General features: G+C 39.9%; 3 protein-coding genes across 4 annotated transcripts; 2 read left to right on the top strand and 1 right to left on the bottom strand.

The window, feature by feature from the left end:
• The first annotated feature begins 11,496 nt into the window (after positions 1-11,496).
• LOC141611359 (uncharacterized protein At3g28850) lies at positions 11,497-13,015 on the top strand. The gene has a single exon (XM_074429888.1). It carries the CDS (start codon positions 11,694-11,696, stop codon positions 12,864-12,866), a length of 1,173 nt encoding a protein of 390 aa, XP_074285989.1. The 5' UTR covers positions 11,497-11,693; the 3' UTR covers positions 12,867-13,015.
• Positions 13,016-13,637: 622 nt separating this feature from the next.
• LOC141611345 (F-box/kelch-repeat protein At1g57790-like) lies at positions 13,638-16,739 on the top strand. Of its 2 annotated transcripts, XM_074429873.1 has the most exons (3): positions 13,638-13,847; positions 14,367-15,480; positions 16,438-16,739. In XM_074429873.1, exons 1-2 carry the CDS (start codon positions 13,816-13,818, stop codon positions 15,463-15,465), a joined length of 1,131 nt encoding a protein of 376 aa, XP_074285974.1. In that variant the 5' UTR covers positions 13,638-13,815; the 3' UTR covers positions 15,466-15,480; positions 16,438-16,739. The 2 variants fall into 2 exon arrangements, with proteins under 2 accessions (XP_074285974.1, XP_074285981.1); XM_074429880.1 differs by lacking the exon at positions 16,438-16,739 and having other exon boundaries at positions 13,717-13,847; positions 14,367-15,775.
• A 798-nt stretch (positions 16,740-17,537) lies between these two features.
• Positions 17,538-21,353, bottom strand: LOC141611337 (uncharacterized). The gene is made up of 3 exons (XM_074429860.1): positions 20,486-21,353; positions 19,248-19,416; positions 17,538-18,161 (listed from the first exon to the last, which is right to left on the bottom strand). Exons 1-3 carry the CDS (start codon positions 21,212-21,214, stop codon positions 17,698-17,700), a joined length of 1,362 nt encoding a protein of 453 aa, XP_074285961.1. The 5' UTR covers positions 21,215-21,353; the 3' UTR covers positions 17,538-17,697.
• Positions 21,354-21,658: the final 305 nt, after the last annotated feature.

Here is a 21,658-nt window from a genome sequence, read left to right as displayed (position 1 = left end):
ATAGAAACAAATCTCGGAAATATTCTGAACAATGCGAAAAGAGGTTTAGAGATGAGGCGCAGCAACCACTGCGATCCTTCGAAGAGGCGCAGCAGCTACTGCGTCATTTCCCTATAGGTTTCCTCCTTGGCAAGAAAGATTTCCGCGTTTTATTATTGAATTTCGGTAGATCTACACTTCCTTATTCCATAAAACACAATATTACGGTAGATATTTACTTAAAATATTAATTTTAATTAGGAATAAATATCTATAGAATTCTAGAACATTCCGGAATAATCCGACTCGGCATTTTAAACGGTTTTTTTAGAAAATGAAGCGGTTTTTGCCTCGGACTCCAAATGAACTCTAATTACTGTCAAAAGGACCGTATCGGTGCGTAGATGACGACCCAGGGGTTGACTCTAGTTTTTGAGCTATCAGTTGACGATGAACTTTCGGACTGCCATAAATCGTTCCGCGTATGAAACCTGCGGCCAATCATCATTGGGTGGTTGGCGGGAGGTGTAGAAATGAGGTATCTACAGGGTGTTACAGAGGATGTTATTATCTCGGTTTCCCAAGGCAGTGTTTCAAAACTCCAATTAAAGAACAACTTAAATAAATGACGAGTTTAATGATTTACAAACGAATAAATGATTAATAAATGTAAACTATAACATATACAACTCGACTACTATCTAAGTCATCTAACTAGGTAGCTCGACTCCAAGTCCTAAACGCGTCCCGTCTCGCACGTGACACCAAATCAACATGTGCTCAACCCGCTCCCCATATGATCGAAAATATCATATGGATTGACACAGGCCACCCCGGAAATAGGTGATAATTTACACACAATCTAAATGATACCCGTCGTGAGGTGTCAAAAATAAGATTTATAAATTCCAAATACAACTATAGCTAGTGGCAGTCGGGTCGAACCACAGAGAGGCAGATGTAATTCTAGTTGTCTAAATTCAGTCTAAGGTAACAAGCGTGGGGGTTGATTTGATTTGATCTAAAGCTAAGAGTAAAAACAGTAAACTAAAAAGATGGTTTAAACAGATAAAGAAGGGGTACTAGGATGATCGGTTCATTAAAGTTTCGGCGGCAGCATACTAAACAGGTCTAAATCGAACACAAGTGAGGCGGGAAACAAGAGGTCCTCTCGGTCCACTCTTAACAAATAGCATCTTCCAATCTCGCTATAGGTCCCTAATATCACTAATACTGACTCTCGTCCTGAAAAGTGACTAACGGTCTAAACTATACCTATCTTTCGATCTCAGCACAGTTTAGTCGATTTAATTGATGGTCCAACAACTTTCCCTATCTTTCGATCTAATGGGTCAGTCACAAATTAGGTATCTAACTGGTCGCATGCATTCGATTCATTAAATACAACGTTAAAATCAATTAAAACGAAGGGTAACCTCACGAGGTCAGTCGATCGACCGAGAATGCCAGTCGATCGACTGACACGCGAATCAGGCCGTGTTCAATACTTTGCCGTCTACGCTAAAATTCGCCTACATCCTAGCACAAACTATTTAGCTACTCATGCTAAGGGTAAAAACAATAACTTTAATAATGAAATTAACTAATGGATTCATGCTTGAAACGATAAAGAAAACAATTAACATAAACAATAAATTGGCTGCGGGAATTAACTAGCAGTTCTATACTAATGACGAAATAAGTAATAATCTGGAAATTAGAACAGAAGGAATACCGAATTTCGCAGAAGGAATGTAACGGAGTGATTGAAAGCACAACGGAAATCCAATGCAAGTTAATATCCCAAACCCTAATTAGTAAACTAAAACTCAATGTAAAATTTCTGATAATAAAGCTTAGATAATAAACTAGGTATTCTCGCCACGTTATATAGAAAGTATACGTAACAATTATTCCAAAACCTAAACTTAATGGGCTTCAAGTTCCTCTGTCTTTTAATTCACGCCTGGAACAAGAAAGTGTGGTCGATCGACTAAGGTAGGTGGTCGATCGATCGGGATAGCAATGAAAAGAGCTTCAGAACCCGACAGTTGGTCGATCGACTAAAGGAGGTGGTCGATCGATCGCTTGAGTGCTACTTGACTTCTATAAACTCGTGGACTTGTCTTTTGGGTCTTGAAATGCGCACCAAGCTCGTTCCTTAAGCAAATACTTCTCGTCACATGCAATGCAGGATACTCGGGGACGGATTTAGCTCGATTTCCGCTGGATTCTTCACATTTCTGCAATAATGTACAAAAATACGGAAGTAGACGGAAATAGGGAGAAATGTAGCATAAACTACATAAATGAGCTCTGAAATGCGTGTAAAATGGGATGTAAAACATCATATAAAAGACACGCATCAAACTTCCCCAAACCGAACCCTTGCTTGTCCCCAAGCAAGAACTAGACTCGATCTAATTACCTAATGGAACGAGTTCAATCTCAGAGCGAATTACAAACTGCAAAGCCTAAACCATTTTAATGCATTAACCAACAATCAATTAGCAAATGAATCATGCAAACGAGTTATGTAGTCGTTAAAAACATGCTGAACCGTCAACTATAGAGACTTATCAATTCGGACTCTCACGGGTCGCTCATATCACACACAAGCATAGGTGAATATATAGGAGAATAGGAAGAATTCATTTTGTAAAGACTCTCACCTAACTGCGACCTATGAAGACATGCCAGCAATAAAATATGAAAATGACCTCTATGACCGTACATATGCATTCCAACTAAACAGATGACCAATGACACATGCCGAGGTATATGTGGGATGTGTGAGGCATGGGTAAGAAGAGGCAAAGATAATTATGGAAAAGTGGAGGTACAGGTGATCAAGCTAGTACCAAAACGGAACCATATGGCAACATCCAACTTATTGCTCAAAAACAAATGGAACGGTGCTATAGCAAGCACAAAACTCACAAATCTCCAAGCTAATAAATCAATAAACTCCCCATAAAGTATAAATGAATCATGGGAGCAAAAATCGCCAAATAATAAAGACTGAATCATGCGAATTGATTTTTTTCTTTTTCTTTCTTTCGAACTCCAGTCGATCGACTATAAATGGCAGTCGATCGACTGCTTCTACAGTACAGAACTCTTTTTATTATTTTTCTCTTCTTTTTCGAATCATTTTTTTTCTTCTTCTTTTCTATTCCCTTTCTTTCATTTTCCAATCATCATCTCAACATGAGCGTATGACACCAAAACGTAGTAACAATCCCAACAACTAAACTACTAGCTTGACAAAGGACAGGCTAAATGTAGGATGTAGTCAACGGGACAAAAAGGCTATTTTTGGCAGTGTGGAGCTTATGGGTAAAATAAGAAACGGGAACCTCTACCACATGTGTCAACAAACCACAGACCGATTGCATACAGGTATTAAGCAGATCAAGTTCATATTATGCAAATTAAGGAAACATGTCTCATAAGGAGTAACTACTCACATTCCTGAATGAACTGGTCATGAATGTCACCAGTTATAGGCTCTAAATTTCAGAAATATGATGTAGGTTGCCAATTTTCAAAGTCAAGTCTCAAGTTCAGCAAGTAATTAACGAAAACTCGTAGGTATGCACTTATACGATTCTACTAATAACATGTTAATCAAGCAAGGCTCAGGCAAAACAAGTGCAAATGCAAAATCATCATGGAAATACTACCGTTCCGACTCGATCTATATGCTAAAATAAACGTGCATTTTTTGAAATTTTTGAAATTTTTCAATTTTTTTGAATTTTTGTATATATGGATGAAATGAAATAAAACAATGCAAAACAAAATTAAACGTGAATGCAAACAAATGATATGCGACGCAAAACCCTTCCCCAAACCAAATCGCACAATGTCCCCGTTGTGCAAAATCATATAATAACTAAAAGAGAAATGGGAATTTGCGAGAAAAGAAATAAAATATAATGACATGAAGTAAAGAAATCAGGAACTCACAAGACTTTAAGCGCAGCAAAGGAAACCTCCCCAAACCAGCGTGAGCTAGGAGGTTTCAGTAGCCAGCAGTGCTACCAATAAGTGCCTGAAAGATAGAAAATACCACGCATAAGACTGAGAAAAACAATTTTGAGGCGGTAAAATTGTGCACAAATGAGAAAATTGGAAGAAATAAATAATATGACGGAAAGTAAAGCGGAGTAGAAAACTCCCTTAAGTCCGCATATCGACCAAACACAGCAGGGGAGAGGTCGTGAACAGGTACAGCAGCGTTCTTGGTCGATCGACTAAAAGGGGTAGTCGATCGACCAGATGAACAAAAACAGAAGCTCCTGGAAAGCGCAGCTCAGTCGATCGACCAAAATGGCCAGTCGATCGACTGAAAGTACTGCTGTACTCCTTATTTCTTCATATTTGCTCAATAACTTGAGCAAATGAGGTCTACAAACCTGCAAACGCACAATAATACGCGCCCAAAATTGCGCAAAACCCAGAATAAAGTCTAAAGTACTTAAAAAAAATCCTAAGCAAGCGAAATAAAATGCGAAGTTTCGCGCACACAAAAGCAATAAAAATTGTTTTAACAAAAGCAAATAAAATGAAGTTTATAACGAGCTCGATCAACTAATAGTTGATCAAGAAGGACCACGGTATGGCCCACTTCGTCGGCTTCTGGCTACTAGATGTAGCCTCAATGGTGCTTATCTGAGCGGCTGCACCCTTCTTAGCTTCCACATCCGTATGGCTCAACGGATCAACATTCTCATCATCTCCCCAGTCAAGGATCTCTTCGGGCTCATCAGAATCCAAATTGGACCTTCTCACTCTGACCGGCTCATCCCTGACTACCTCATCAATTCCATAGCTCAGGCAACCAAGACCTCCTCTTTGAATGATCGGCCTTTTTACAGCTGGAGCGACTTGCAGCACTTCCTTCCCCAAACCAGCTCCTGCAATGTCTAAAACAACAGATTCTTCCTCCTTTTTGCTCCCAGTCTGGGGCGGAGGTGTTAACACAGGAGTAGTAATAGAGATAGTTAAATCAGGAAGCACAAAGTACGATTTCTTTTCAGAAACCGTATTACAAGTAACATGCCACATGGGATCCTTTTTCTTAGCCGGCTGGGCAAAGACAATAGAATGTTTTCCCACTTTGAAAGTCAAGGTGCCTAGACCGACATCTATGACTGCACCAGCAGTGTGCAGGAATGGCCTACCCAAAATAATGGGTATATGAGCATCCTCAGGTATGTCAAGTACAACGAAGTCAATGGGGAAGAAAAACTTCCCTATTTGGACTGGAATGTCCTCTAAGACCCCTATTGGCTGGACCGCAGATCGGTCAGCCATCTGTACTGTCATATCGGTAATATCAAACCTGGTCAATTTAAGCTTCCTAGCTAGACTCAAGGGCATGACGCTTATACTAGCTCCTAAGTCACATAATGCCTTCTCAATAGAGAAGGTACCTATTTTGCAAGGAACAGAAAAGCTACCCGGGTCCTCTAGCTTATGGGGTGCAGTGTGAGACAAGTAGGAGCAAGACTCTTTAGTTAACGCAACAGTGTGAACATGTTCAAGAGATTTTTTCTTTGACAATAATTGTTTCATAAATTTAGTGTATGCTGGCACTTGGTTAACTAACTCAAGGAAGGGTACCTGAACATTCAAGCTACGAATAGCTTTCTCAAACTTACTGAAAGATACCTGTTCCTTCGTCGGCACTAGTCTCTCCGGATATGGGGCTGTAAGAAGTACCTTAGCCCTCTCCTCTAAATCGCGCGTCTGCAGATCCGTGGACTTAGGCTGGAAGTCCACTGCTTTCTCCGTGTTGAAACTTGAACCCTCCTCAGACCGTCTCAAATGTGAGCCATTAACCGTCATTGGGTCAAACTTCGGAACCGGGACGGACCCATCAGCACTCGGGTCTGGTCCTAACATCTTCGGAGTTGTCGTGCCCCGAAACAAATGGTCTCTCAAGTTATCGGCCATCGGAGGACGAAATTCCTCGCTATCAGCAGTAGCCTTGGTCGATCGACCACTGTCCTCAGTCGATCGACCGTTGTACGATTCGAAGCTCCTGTAACCCGTATGTTAGTCGATCGACCGGGTGTATCAGTCGATCGACTGATATACCTGGTAGACGGCTGTTTCTTTGATTTATTCGTTGAAGCTTTCTTTTGACTTGTTTTCGGCTCATCTTTTTCAACAGCGTCCTCGACCATGGCAGGACCCTCAAGGGTGGACCCACTCCTCAAAGTGATGGCATTTAAGGTCTCCTTTTGGTCAGTTTGGGTCGGCAAGTGTCCCGGAGCTCGAGTGTTACTTTTGCTAGCCAATTGAGCAATTTGGCTCTCTAGTAGCTTCATCCCGGCCTCTCTTGCTTGGGACTCCTTTAGCAACAAGTTTTTAAGCTCGGAAAATTCAGAATTCTGCGATTGTTCTTCTTTGCGGCACATAGGGAGGTTTCGATATTGTTGTTGCTTTTGATGAGGGGGCACATAAGGTTCTTCTTTGTGGCGGAGGTTGAGTTGGGTTCAGGACATTTTGACTCCTCCAACTCAAGTTTGGGTGGGAATTCGGCTCATAGTAGGTGTTTGTCTGCCTATAGTGTTGAAAGGCAGCACAAGACTCAAAGGGACTAGGGCAGTTCTTCGAGACGTGCCCCTCAGCTCCACACATTTCGCAGACGAAAGGACCGTCTCGACACAAAGCATTTACTTGGTACATCCCACCTTTAGAAACTCCTCCTAGTTCATACTTGTCAAATCTTGCAAGTAGAAGAGCCTCAAGCGCAAAGAATGAGAGGAAGATTCGGCAGACTCTCCTCGGTTCCCTCCGGAATTACCATACTCGGCCTTGTGGGTGGCTAGATCGTCAATGATTTTCCACCCCTTGGTTGCTCCCAAATTCTCAAAGAATCGGCCATTGGCTGCAGATCCAAAATGGCCCTCTCGATCGTCGTACAACCCATTGTAGAAATGATTGCACAAGCTCCACTTTTCGAACCCATGGTGCGGTATGGTTCGCACTAACTTCTTAAATCGGACCCATGCCTCGTGGAAGTTCTCATCTGGCCCTTGTTTGAAACTTGTGATTTGGGCTCTAATAGCAATCATCTTAGAAGCAGAAAAGTACTTCTTGTAGAATGCTAATGCCAAGGAATTCCAATCAGTAATCCCATGAACGGCTCGGTCCAGATCTCTATACCACTCCCTTGCAAAGATCACGAAGGAGAAGATGAACATGGTCTCCTTGATCTGGTCCGGGTCACACCGGTGGGTGGGGGTATGGAGCGGCGAGTGAGTCAATAAAGGTCTCCATATGCTTAGCGCATCTTCATTTGCAGCTCCCGAATCGGTTTCTCTCAACTATATTGATGTAAGAAGGCTTTGGTTCGAACTTCCGGCATCTCCTGGTAATTCGAACCCCTTATATAAGTTTTCACTGTCGGCTCGAATGACTAGCTATACTTGCTTCCTCGGCCATGTCCGAAATTTCGGAGAAGTAAAACTGTCTCGGCTGAAGAAGTGGAAACGGGCGAAGACGGTGGATTTTCCTCAAACAGCTCGTTCTCGTAAAAGCTAGAACGAGAGCTAGGCTCTTCCTCTAACTGTTGCTCTTGAAATAATCTCCTCTTAACGTGCAAGGATCTTTCAATCTCGGGATCGAATGGTAGTAGTGGACCACCCTGCGACCTGCGCATAAGAAGAAACTACAACAAAAAATAAGAAAAGTTTAAGGAACGGATGTTCCTTAAACTAAGAAAGACTAAAATTAAAACAACTAAAATTAGAACTATTGCCTCCCCGGAAACGGCGCCAAAATTTGATACCCGTCGTGAGGTGTCAAAAATAAAATTTATAAATTCCAACTACAACTATAGCTAGTGGCAGTCGGGTCGAACCACAGAGAGGCAGATGTAATTCTAGTTGTCTAAATTCAGTCTAAGGTAACAAGCGTGGGGGTTGATTTGATTTGATCTAAAGCTAAGACTAAAAACAGTAAACTAAAAAGATGGTTTAAACAGATAAAGAAGGGGTACTAGGATGATCGGTTCATTAAAGTTTCGGCGGCAGCATACTAAACAGGTCTAAATCGAACACAAGTGAGGCGGGAAACAAGAGGTCCTCTCGGTCCACTCTTAACAAATAGCATCTTCCGATCTCGCTATAGGTCCCTAATATCACTAATACTGACTCTCGTCCTGAAAAGTGACTAACGGTCTAAACTATACCTATCTTTCGATCTCAGCACAGTTTAGTCGATTTAATTGATGGTCCAACAACTTCCCCTATCTTTCGATCTAATGGGTCAGTCACAAATTAGGTATCTAACTGGTCGCATGCATTCGATTCATTAAATACAACGTTAAAATCAATTAAAACGAAAGGTAACCTCACGAGGTCGATCGATCGACCGAGAATGCGATCGATCGACCGACACGCGAATCGGCCGTGTTCAATACTTTGCCGCCTACGCTAAAATTCGCCTACATCCTAGCACAAACTATTTAGCTACTCATGCTAAGGGTAAAAACAATAACTTTAATAATGAAATTAACTAATGGATTCATGCTTGAAACGATAAAGAAAACAATTAACATAAACAATAAATTGGCTGCGGGAATTAACTAGCAATTCTATACTAATGACGAAATAAGTAATAATCTGGAAATTAGAACAGAAGGAATACCGAATTTCGCAGAAGGAATGTAACGGAGTGATTGAAAGCACAACGGAAATCCAATGCAAGTTAATATCCCAAACCCTAATTAGTAAACTAAAACTCAATGTAAAATTTCTGATAATAAAGCTTAGATAATAAACTAGGTATTCTCAGTTACGTTATATAGAAAGTATACGTAACAATTATTCCAAAACCTAAACTTAATGGGCTTCAAGTTCCTCGGTCTTTTAATTCACGCCTGAACAAGAAGGTGTGGTCGATCGACTAAGGTAGGTGGTCGATCGACCGGGATAGCAATGAACAAGAGCTTCAGACCCGACAGTTGGTCGATCGACTAAAGGAGGTGGTCGATCGACTGCTTGAGCTGCTACTTGACTTCTATAAACTCGTGGACTTGTCTTTTGGGTCTTGAAATGCGCACCAAGCTCGTTCCTTAAGCAAATACTTCTCGTCACATGCAATGCAGGATACTCGGGGACGGATTTAGCTCGATTTCCGCTGGATTCTTCACATTTCTGCAATAATGTACAAAAATACGGAAGTAGACGGAAATAGGGAGAAATGTAGCATAAACTACATAAATGAGCTCTGAAATGCGTGTAAAATGGGATGTAAAACATCATATAAAAGACACGCATCACTAAACACGTCAGTTTCAATAAATAAACACAAGACATGACACAATATGTAAATATGCAACATGCCAAAGAAATGCGTAATGCATGACTATGAAACACCATACCGGTACTGGAAAACGCCCAACCGTACCCACAACCACACTGGTGCCATGGACATGCCCACGACACCGCACCTCACAAACAGGTACTCGGGACACGCCCTTGGTACCGGGCCCGGAAGCCAACCGGATCCCCTGCCAGACGTCGTGCCTCAACCACACGAGTCCCTTCGTACTCAAATCAATAATGTGCGCATACCTCTTGGAGTGGAAGCTCCAAGAGGCGACTCAAGCGTAAGACGGTCTCCCAACCGTCTTACGTCTCCTCAACAACAACCACATCCTCAACAAATACGACAATAACAAGGATATAATATGCAACATAACATATCAAAATAAGACTAATTATGAGACGCACTTTACAAACATTCCATGACTATCGATTCTCAATTATCCCGACTCCTCAAGTCGTCATAAACCACCCTCATGTTATAGTAATGCATTTTTCGACCACATCTCACCAAGATCCTCAAATAACAACACGATATGTAATACGACCCGTATGATGGAATGATAATAAAAGACACACAAATATGTATACACATTATTGAAACCGAGTAGGAAAAACCTACCTTTTAGCAAATCTTCACAAGCTACTCGAATCCGGGCGATTCCGTCTCATGAAACTATCTCATCCTATACAAATCACATAATACTATCACAATACATCCTACACTATTATACACTACAAAATCTCTTATTATTACCCATTACTTACTCATATTACATATACTAATTACTAATTAATTAACCCCAAAAAAACCCCCAAAATTTAGGGTCCATACTAATGGAAGAAAGGTAGATCTCAACTTACAAGGTGGAAGGAATGAAGAACAAGATTAGAAATCCCCTAATCCAAGCTTGAATTCCATTAGGAGGTATTTGTGATGGTTTTAGATGGAAGGGAGATGACTTGGAGTAAGAAGGAAGAAGAATCAAATGATTTGGATAAGATAGGATAAGATCCCGAATTTGGTGTTTATCGGGTATTGTTCAGTGGCACTCGGTCGAGTGCTCGTCCACTCGACCTAGTGCGAGCCACTCGATCAAGTAAGCACTCTACTCGGTCCACTGTAGCCTCACTAGGTCTAGTTTAGGTCACACTTTGTCTGGGGGTCATCCTTTGCTTCCGAGTAGTTCTCCATCAGTCATGAGGTCTCCTCACGCATCCCAAGGTACTTTTGGATCGGACTGGACCGGAACCCTTTAGGTCCGGTTTTTTCTGGGTTTGGACTGAACCGGTTCTATTTTTAAAGGTAATTTGAGATGATTTTTTTTGCTTGGACCGGACCGGACCGGAGACCGGCCACAATATTTATATGGACCCGGAGACCGGACCGAATTGTATTCGGTCCAGACCGGACTGGCCGGTCCGGGTCGGTCCGGTTTGCCGGTCCTGTCTACTTTACGTGCAGCCCTAGACATGAATTTAGAGGTGGCAATCGGGTCACTCGGGTCGGTTACGGGACGGGTCAAAGCGGGCCGGGTCATATCGGGTTCGGGTTATGTCGGGTCAGTGACGTGTTTGGTTCATGTTGGGTCATCTTCGGATAGCTCATCAACGGGTGGTAAGTCGGGTCGGGTCAGGTTATCAACATATATTTTATCTTATATATTTAGTTTTAGATGGTAATTTTATATTTAAATAATGGGTAGGTGTATTAATTGTAGTTTTAAGTGAAAATAATTAAGATGAATGTCAATTTGGTATTATTTAAACCATTATTAAGGTAGTTCATTATCGGGTCATCTATCGGGTTGAGAAAATATCGGGTCATGGGTCGGGTCGGTTCAGGACGGGTTCGGGTTGGAAAAAATAAGGCTGTTATCGATTATCAGGTCGGGTCAATTTGATTTCGGTTCACCCAATTTTTGAGTTGAATTGGATCGGATTTCAAGCGGGTCAGGTCAGCTTTGCCAACTCTAGACATGATATGAAACACGGTTTATGTGAAACTGAAGAGAGATCCAACGAAACCAACGGTAGTGTTAGATACACAAAGCTTTTTATAGATAAAAAAAATAAACAATAAGCACGAGCAGTTTATTAACCCAAGTCATCTTTATCCAAGGCAAGCAATAAAAAAATACAGTAATAAGGATCTATTTCGAATCTCTCTTGTTCCCGACCGTTGAGGGACCCCTTCAGACATCCTAGTAACGGTTAAATTTCACGCATTCAAACTACAATATAGTAACAAAAAACATCCCAACTTTTTCACTCCTTTCTTTGTAATTTGTAATAGGGTACATCATCATTAAAGTTAATTATCCTATGAAACACTAAGAAATTTTTATAATTTCAATTTCAGTTTCAATGGGTTGTGTTTCTTCCAAAGCGTTGAAGAAAAATTTCAAGCCCAGAGTATTGTTGGTGAATGCTGAAGTATCCAACCATGTTGTATCCCTTACTTCCTCCACTTATGGTGCTCTTAAACTTGACCAAGATCCCATCTTTTTACCACCAACCTGCAATTTACAGCATATAAAGGAAACCCATCAAGGAGAAGTATTGACTAAGAAGAAGAATCAAGTTCGAGTGGTGGTGCCGAAAGTTGAGGTGATTAATACATGGGAGCTTATGAGTGATCTTGAGGATGAAACAACAGTAGCACCCATGTCATCGAATTCGTCTAAGAAGGAAGTTAGAAGTCCTTTTAAGAGGGTAAGCAGTTTGATGAGCAATAATCTGGTTAGTTCACCCAAAGGGGTTGGTAAATTAGATGGAAAAGAGAATAAAGGAGGGCAGATTAATCAGATTCAAACTAGTAGTTATACTACTCCGAGAGGGCGGGTTTTTAAACCATGGAAATTTTCGACAGGTTCGAATGATAGAGCGCGGAAATTGGGGAGTGGTAGTCCTGGTAGGAGGAGTAATTCGGGGTCAAGGAGGAGAAGTTTAGGCCCACTGTTTGATCCGGAATTGATTGACTCGTTTGAGAAGGAATTGTCTCAGGAAGAAGAGCAGATTAAGAAGATGGTGTCTCCTAAAGAATGCAGTATGTTGGACAAGTATGAGAAATTATGCCCACCAGGAGGGGAGGAGTGTGTTGTTATTTACACCACTACATTGAGGGGCATCAGGAAGACCTTTGAGGATTGCAATGTGGTAAGATCGGCGATTGAATCTTACCAGATTCGAGTGATTGAGCGAGACATATCAATGGATTCAGGGTTTAAGGAAGAGTTGAGGAAACTGATGGGGAAAAAAGATGTTAAAGTGCCTGCAGTGTTTGTCAAGGGGAGGTTAATTGGGGGAGCTAATGAGGTAATCAAGTTGGATGAGGAGGGCAGACTGGAAGGGCTTTTAGCGGGGATATCGAAGGGCGTGTTGGGATGTCAAGGCTGCGGAGGGATACGGTTTGTGATGTGTATGGAATGCAATGGAAGTTGTAAAGTGTTGGATGAAAGGCACAGGTGCATGGTTAGATGTGGAGAATGCAATGAGAATGGATTAGTTCACTGCCCTCTTTGCTCTTCTATTACTTGATCACTTGTGTGTATGTTTTAAACTGTACTACTGACTGACTCCAAAAGGAATTGAGTTTATTTGTATGTTTTATATATCATCATCATGTATGTCATTTATTCAAGGCCATTTTCTTACTTTTGGGATTAATTTGTTATTCTTGATTGCTATTTGTTGGTGTTGGTTGAGATTTACTTGGGTGATTTGTGTGTTATGATTCTGTTGTAATTCAATTTATGCTGATTCTGTATCAAAACCTCACCAACTTTACTCCTCTATGGCTGGCTGTAATCTGTATGCATTCATTATAGATATTGCCCCCAAGTCAACTGCCTCATCCTCTTTTTCTTGTTTCACTTTCCCTGTTTGCGGTTTTAGTGTAACCAACTCTATTGTAAACCACATTTTAAACCCATATTGCTTCAAACAACTTACACAGTACTATGGAGTATTTGAAACCGAGTACATTGAAATCTTTCTGAAATTTTAATCCCACCTTTTAAAGGATTTAAGTTTACTTTACATTGAACCAAAATTTAAATACACATGTCACTCGTATAAAACATCTCACACTTTTGATTCATAACTTACATATCTCGATTGCAAACACTTGTAGAACAACAATTAACATGAAATTTACATCTTTCGTATCAAAGTTGATCACCTTAATAAAAAGACATTAATCAACTCTCATCTAAGATAACGTTTAAGAATTCCACCGTTTTAAAAGTATACCCCAATCCTGAAGAATCGATGATCATAAAGTAGAACAAAAGAAGGGTAATTTTTAACCAACATCACAATTATTTATTACTTGAAAAAGTTAAGGACATGAGAAATGAGAAAATTATTAACCACAAAGGTTTAACAGCTGAGGTTGAAATCTGGACTTTAAACTAATACACACCTTCACTCTTCAATTCTTTCTCTCTCCTTTTCCCCCAATTTTCCCCAATTTCTTTCTTTAATCATGCCTGCTAACAAGCGAAGGAGACTCAAATCGTATGTTTTCTTTCTTCTTCCTCCTCTGATTCAATTGCATGTTTAATTTATTTATACTTTTTAGATTAAACAACTCAATTTTCTATCACTTAGGGTTTCGTAATTAGAGTTTCTTAGATTTGGGTCTGATTACAATTTATCATTCATTTCTATCAAAATGTGTTTTATTCAATTTCAATTCATTTCAGTTTGTATTAAGTTAATTATAAATCATTGATTTGCTCATTAGATCAATTTGTTTCCTATCATTTAGGGTTTCATAAAATTAGTTTTTTTTTTTTTTTTTTTTTTTTTTTTTTGATTTCTGGTGTATCACAAAGTAAGCTGGGATTTGTATCATTGGCTAGGGTTTATAATTAGGAGCTATGATCCGAAATCATTTCAAGTTAATTGTCACATTTCGTGTTTTTGTCAATGTGGATTCGACATTGATATGAATTGTAACACCTAGAGTGGGCTTTTTCGAGTGTTCCCTGATCTCAAAAATCTGGTCTTGATGTTCCTTGTATACTCTGGCAGGCTATCGGTGGCTATTAAGGACGATAAAAGAAGGGCTGTTGAGATCAGTCAGAATAAACAAGAGCTTGAGTTGTGGTCTGATCTCCCTGGCGAACTATTGGAAATAATTCTCTCTCATTTGACACTAAGAGAGAATATCCGGGTTTCCGCTGTTTGCAAGAGGTGGAATTCAATTGCTGTTTCAGTGCGCCTGGTGAACAAGCCCCCGTGGATTATGTATTTTCCTAAATTTGGCGATCTTTATGAATTCTACGATCCTCTCACACGAAAGACTTATTCCACTGAAATACAGGAACTGTGTGGATCTAGAGTGTGTTACACCAAAGGCTGTTGGCTGCTGTTGTACAGGCCTAGAACCCACCGTCTTTTCTTCTTTAATCCCTTTACCCGGGAGTTGATTAAGTTGCCTAGATTTGAGATCACTTGCCAAATAGTTGCCTTCTCCTGTGAGCCAACATCTTCTAGCTGTGTGGTTTTTACGATTAAGCATGTTAGTCCAACAATTGTCGCTATAAGTACTTGCCATCCGGGGGCAACAGAATGGACGACTGCCAATTACCAAAATCGCCTGCCTTTCGTGAGTAGTATCTGGAACAAGCTTGTTTTCTCGAATGGTCAATTTTATTGCCTTAGTTTGACGGGATGGCTTGGGGTTTTCGATCCGAAAAGCCTTACGTGGAATGTTTTGGTAGTGCCTCCTCCCAGATGTCCGGAGAACTTTTTCACCAAAAACTGGTGGAAAGGCAAGTTTCTTGCAGAACATGATGGAGACATTCTTGTTATCTACACCTGCTGCAGTGATTACCCCATAATATTTAAACTTGACATGGCAAACATGGTGTGGGATGAAATCAAAACCTTAGACGGGATTTCTCTCTTTGCTAGTTTTCTTTCATCTCACTCAAGAACTGATCTCACTGGTATTATGAGAAATAGTGTTTATTTCTCTAAAGTTCGCTTCTATGGGAAACGATGCGTATCATATTCCCTGAAGGATTGTAGATACTATCCTCGCAAGCAATTCCATGATTGGGGAGAGCAGGATCCTTTTGAAAGCATTTGGATCGATCCACCCCGTGATCTTTCAATTTTCATGTGAAGTATGATGAATTCTGTGAGTTTTTGCTTTAGACCTCATAGTACCTTTTTGTGTTGCAAATCTGCAATAATACCCTCTAGACATGATCATATGTTCCGGACTCTTATCTGCTGGGTTCTTTGGCATTGAAAAAGTTTCTTTAAACAAACACCTTAATTCTTCCACTTCTTGTTTCTTGCGATGCCAATGTGCTGTAATTTTTTTGTAATGTGTGATATGAGATCCTTATTTCTTTCTTGGTGCTGATGTTTGTGTTGAGAATGTAGATCTGTCTTTGATTTTTCAAATAGAGCAAGTCACGTTACTCTCTTAACTGGCACTGATTGCATGGTCATGCACTTATCCCCAATTCTACACCAATAATGGATATAGCATTCTATGCAGTTGAACTATCTGCGTGTCATGCCCACTGTAAAATCAACCATTTGTCTAACCCTGTTTAGAGTAGCAGCTGCTGAGAAGTTTTAATTAAGCTTTCCACAGTTGATTAGTTTTTTTACAACCATTTGTTATTGTAATCTGTTTTTCTTTTCTATTCTTATGATAGTGTCTTGTACCAGAGTATAATTTTTCGCTGATGCCATCTGCTTTGGGATTTATGATAATAATCTTGTTACAGCTTCTATCTTCTCCTTCACCAGATCCCTTACTTTCTAGTTATATATGCTGATTCCTTTACTCTCAGTTATGTAATAATCTTAGTTGTGTTGTTTAGCTCACCATAATGTATCTTCCCGTAAATTATGCAATCTGAAGAAATTCACACTTTGGGTACTGATATTTAAAAAATTGGTGATCATTTCCATTTGTCTGATGACAAGGTAAAGAAAAACAGGACATTACTTGGGCGACTGAGTCGCTGACTACCGAATTGTGGATAGTACTGATACATATTATAGTCGGCAGATAAGAGAGTTTCTCAAATGTGGAACATTTGTTTAGTAGGTGATATGCATGTTTGGGTTTGTGCAGGTATAATTATTGCAACGCCTGTAAAATCACATATTCATACTTTCTTGTGCTCCGAACTTGGACGGAGGACTTCAATAGGAATAAGGAGAAACTGTGGAGGAATACAACCACAACCACCCTTGAATCTTAATAAGAGAGTAATAATAGGCTGTTTTTTTTTTTTTTTTTATTATTGTTATTTAGGTTGTTTTATGATAACATTTCTGTAAAGTTCCGTTTATTTGTTTAGAAAAACAGCAGATGATGTTTGCAACTTATATACTCGTAGTTGATAGTTGAATGAAAACTCAACTTGACTGTCATTTGTATTTTATTTTATTTTTAGCCCTTGAAATGGGGGAAAGTAGATCGTATGCATTAATGCATGGTAAACATGATAATTGTAAATGGTCTTGTTTTTGGTATTAAGATAACAGGCAGTGCCAGCCTGCCCATACATTTTATAACTAGTTTATGGCACAATTGTCAAATGGTCATCAAACTGAATTCTCAATAGCCTACAGGTGACATAAAACATCAAAGCAAAGAGGGAACCAACTACCACTATTATAGTACAGTATATTACTCCGTCCGGTAAGTCTTGCTTAAGACAGTACTAACTTGAGGAGAAAATTCAACAAAATGTCCGTGGTTTTCTACCAATTTAAGGGTTTCCACGAAAAATAAATATTATGTGAATTTGAGGATTTGAACCTTAGACTTTAAGATGGAAGCATTACGCTCAATAAGCCAACAAGAATAACTTGAACAATATAACACTAACGTAAATTTATTTTGGCAGGAGCAGTTGCATCCATTGCACCCCTAAAACGTCAATGTGTCCACAAACAAAGGAATTAATCTTAATTCGCAAACATTGCTCTATATGTCTTAGTTCATACTTGTAATTAGCTATGCTACATTGAATTATATTATCAAACCTTCCATTCTTTACAACAAATATGTTACGGTTTGATTGAACAAATACAACTCTTGATAATGGTGTTTCGGTTTCTACTTTACCATCAATTTGACGTCATATTTTATACTCCCTACTTGTATGTTACACAAGTTCAAAGTACATGTTTTCTTTATTTCAATCTTTTAAGGAGTTCCGACGATAAATGTAAAGGAGAGGAATTTTTCAATATAAAAAAGCATCGTCAAGGACTTGGAAGTATTAAACCGTGTGATCTCAGAGTGCAACAACAACATTACTCCAGTGCCTCAATGACTCTCTAACAAAGAGTGTGAACACACAAATATTGATGAAAATCTCAGCTAACACTCATTCTCTGAAGATAGACAATGGATAAGAATATTCTTCATTTTATCAATCAATTCTTGCATTTGTTCTCTTGAATGTAATGGGAATGGATATACACATGCACAATCCAGCTTTCCATCTCTTATTGTATCAAACACAGCAACAGATGGGCCCACACCATGAACTGAAGCACACCCCATATAATCCTCTACCCCTAGTTGTTCATACTTCTCGTTGGTTTCATCAACTACCGGATCTTCAAACACCGAGATAAAAGAGGTTCTCATGGACGAAGACGGAGTCAATCCCGGGTTTTCAATGGCCTTGCACATGAGGAAGTTGAGGTCAGCCATGTCGGAGAAATGCTTGTTTGACTTCTTTGCATTTTCAAAGGATTTGTATGTCCTTGTAGCAAGTCCCCACAGCTCCTCGCCTCCACACATGTCATGTGTGTTGAGGATTGCAGAGTGATAGAATCCTGTTTCATTTGTGTGGCGGTAAGATTTAACAAAAACAAATATAATAACATCACAATATCTCTATCACATCTATAGCTTGATTCAAGCAAATTTATCTGCACTCGGTTTCCTAGCTGCATCGTAAGAGACTAAGAGCATTTAGAAGAAATATTTCCAATTGCAATCCCTCCACAGTTGTTCTTTGAAGACAACCTATATTAGCTTCTTCATGGCGTAAGATATTGGGGTTATGATTTTACATAAATGATGTTAACATGGAGCTCAGATGATACACAGCATACTACTGTCCCCAACTTCTACAATACCAGAGCCAAGCAACTGAGCAAAGAACCTTAAATCAGCCATAATTTATTTGATCAAGAGTTTCAAATTCCATTCTAACATGAAAATACCAAGATCCTACAAACATGGGCTACAGCTATCGATTTAAAGATCAGTTACGATTAAAGGTTGGTTACATATTTGAACAAACTCTAGTTGGTCATAGTAAAAGAGGGGATCAAATGGAAGAAGTGACAATTAATGTGATGCTTCCACAAAAGTAGCAATTAGCGAAGGCATATGTTGTGTGCTATTCTACTCAACCCCCAGACCGCTGACCCGCTTAATCACCCCTCCCTACCATTGCCAAGTTGGTTCCAAAAAAAAAAAAGTTTCTACATGAAGACGCTTGGATTTTAATCGTTTTTTTTTTTTTTGGAGTTTTTCTCCTTATTTCTGTTTGGGGAAGAGCTAATTAGTTTGTTGGCAAAAGTGATTTCGGTCTCCAGGAAAATTATAGGAAAAATGAATACCATACGACAAATCTAGAATGCAACCAGCTATTTTCACACAGACTTCCACCAATTACACTTCAAAACAGTGCCTACATAATCCAGCGATGTAGCAAGGCAAAAACAGAGACAATTGGTACAGTGACAGCGCAACAGTAGTATAATTCTAAATCACTCTAATCATATAAGAGGAACTGTAGACTGTAGTTGCAGAAATTCATCAAGCATTAACAATTACAAATGAGCCCATACAATTAGAAGAAATTTATCAAGAACTAATAAGCAAGCATAATGTTCCATCAGCCGACTTACCAATATGGTGATTAGAGAGGGGAGGCTCAAGAAGTTTCCGACAATCAATCAGAGTCACTACAGCATATTTCTCCCAATCGCCATCAGAGAGGCCTTTGGCCAATCGTGCAGCTATCAAACCCGCTGCAGAGAGAGCCCCGCATAGTTTGATCCCTCTACGCTTGCACCCCTGCAACCAAATTATCATCAAAATGGCATGGTTCTTAATATTAGAATATATAAGGTACTTTCTATTTTCCAGTTAGTATAAAAACACATGCTTCTCGTGTCAGTTCCCGCAAAATCAAAGTTAGCATTTTTTCAACAGGTCTTACATTAATTTGCTAGAGTAAGGCAGTAAGCATCTCTTCTTACTTATTATCTACTACAAGTTGGCTGCATTGCTTGTGTGTGACACCAAGACTCAAAGTCATTACCTTTATCAGCACTCTCTGCAAAAGAGCTAACCTTTGCAATTTTGCATAATTTATTAAGAACCTTTGGTGCAGTCACAGCGCAAGTCAGGAGCTGTTAGCTTCTTACTAACTGTTGTGATGATCAAAATGACTAGGGAGACATACAGATGCCCATAAATCCACGTGACTCGCCAGCCAAAAATGAAAGATTGAACACGCTTTTTATAGATTCCAAACACTAATTGCTGCCCCTTGATGGAGAGATGTGACAGGCATTGTAGTTAGCTAATTCACTTTGCGTACATAGGCACAGATAAAACATGAGATACGGATCAAAGAGGTCACCAAAGGCCATGTTTGGATATCAAAATAGGAGGGAAAGGGAGGGAAGGGGAAGGGAGGGTGAGGAAGGGCATGGTTGTTTGGATACAATATCCCTCCAAATCTTTCCTATGGTGGAAGGATTTTGGTTTGCCTTGGAGGAGGGAAAATGGATCCCTCCAAATCTCTCCCCCTCGATTTCCCTCCTGCCCAATTTCTTATCCAAACAACGGATTTTGTATCCTTTCCCACCAAAACCCTCCATGTAAACACACCCAAAGTGTTATAGAAGCATGTGCACAAGAGCGGTCCATAAGCAAGTGGGGTACATTCCCAAAACAAATGACAATGCCCCAACACGGCAAGACACAATATGGAAAGAGAGCTTAACATGAAAGGAAGGTAGTTGAAAATGAGGGTTGTGCATGCATTTGTGAATAAAGCCTAATATTTGTAATGGGAGGGAATTGGAAAAGAAAATAAATGATGGAGACAGAGAGAGTAGAGAGTAGGAGAGGGTACCTGAAGCAGCATAGAAGTGTGGGGAGCGTCCAACATTAACCTAACAAGCCGAGAAGAAGGGTGTGAAACCGGATCCAGAAAGTTGAAATTAGACAAGCGGAAAGAATTGAGTGAGTAACCAAGCATATCAATGCCACGAGCCCAAAAGGGCTTACTAATATCAGGCACATACTCCTCTATCCCCAAACCAACATCACCATCAACATCAACATCAACATCAACATCAGCATCATGAGAATTATTATTGGTAACAACAATATGCATCAACTCCTTAACAAGCTGAACAGCAGCAGTCCGATCACAAGCAGCAGTATGAAGTTTGATAACAAGCGTAGAGGAACCATTTCCATGATCATAAATGGTGGCATGCATGACATCCACACCCACACCCACACCCACAGCTGCGTTGGAGTTCCATGGGTTGAGATTAAGCTCCTGTTCCACCAGGGAATGAAAAGGGGATTCCGAAGAGGAGGAGTGGAGGGTGAGGGAGGATAAAGGAGGGATGATGAAGGTGGAAGTGGTTGGGTTGAGGGTGGCACGGAGGATAGGGTGGTTGGTTTGGAGACGGCGGAGGGCGGATTGGATGTGGAGGTGAGGAGTGTTGTTTTTGATGAGGAGGGAGAGGGTTGTTACGCCTGTTCCTCCTGGGACTGCACGACACCAGCTTGATTCCGTTGGGTAGATGCGCCGGGTTACCGGCCTAGGACCCTCGTCGTTCGATGACATCTACCCCCCCTCTCTATCTCTCTATACAGTATACACACAAGTGTTGATTTCGTTTGAATAGGATCTCATATCATACCTGAATTACCTAGCTACCCTACCACTACCAGTACAACACTCAACTGATTCACACTGCCACATCATCAGTCATCACTAACAAAAAATAAATAAATAAAGTTCCGATTATTAATTGTTTATTTAATTTTATTTTAACGCTCTAATGTTATTTATAGATATAAGGAATATAATATTACCGTAATAATAGAAATCACAATATGGTAATATTGTGATTGTCTAAGATTATAGTAGTCCTAGTTTTCTATATTATGTCAAATATATCTTTATGATATATTCTAGTTATGTTAAGTTTCTAATTATCATCATCTTGTAATTACTATATAAGCAACGTTTATCATCAATAATATTCAAGTAAAATCATTCATTCAA

The sequence above is a fragment of the Silene latifolia genome, chromosome 1 (genome assembly GCF_048544455.1).
Source record: "Silene latifolia isolate original U9 population chromosome 1, ASM4854445v1, whole genome shotgun sequence".
NCBI lineage: Eukaryota > Viridiplantae > Streptophyta > Magnoliopsida > Caryophyllales > Caryophyllaceae > Silene > Silene latifolia.
This window is presented reverse-complemented; position numbering and strand designations above follow the sequence as displayed.

Coding starts and splice junctions, on each gene's coding strand:
- LOC141611359 (XM_074429888.1), top strand. CDS start 11,694: ATGGGTTGTGTTTCTTCCAAAGCGTTGAAGAAAAATTTCAAGCCCAGA.
- LOC141611345 (XM_074429873.1), top strand. CDS start 13,816: ATGCCTGCTAACAAGCGAAGGAGACTCAAATC. Junction 13,848..14,366: donor AAGCGAAGGAGACTCAAATC/GTATGTTTTCTT, acceptor ATACTCTGGCAG/GCTATCGGTGGCTATTAAGG.
- LOC141611337 (XM_074429860.1), bottom strand. CDS start 21,214: ATGTCATCGAACGACGAGGGTCCTAGGCCGGTAACCCGGCGCATCTAC. Junction 19,417..20,485: donor ACACTTCTATGCTGCTTCAG/GTACCCTCTCCT, acceptor ATTTGGTTGCAG/GGGTGCAAGCGTAGAGGGAT. Junction 18,162..19,247: donor CCTCTCTAATCACCATATTG/GTAAGTCGGCTG, acceptor CAAATGAAACAG/GATTCTATCACTCTGCAATC.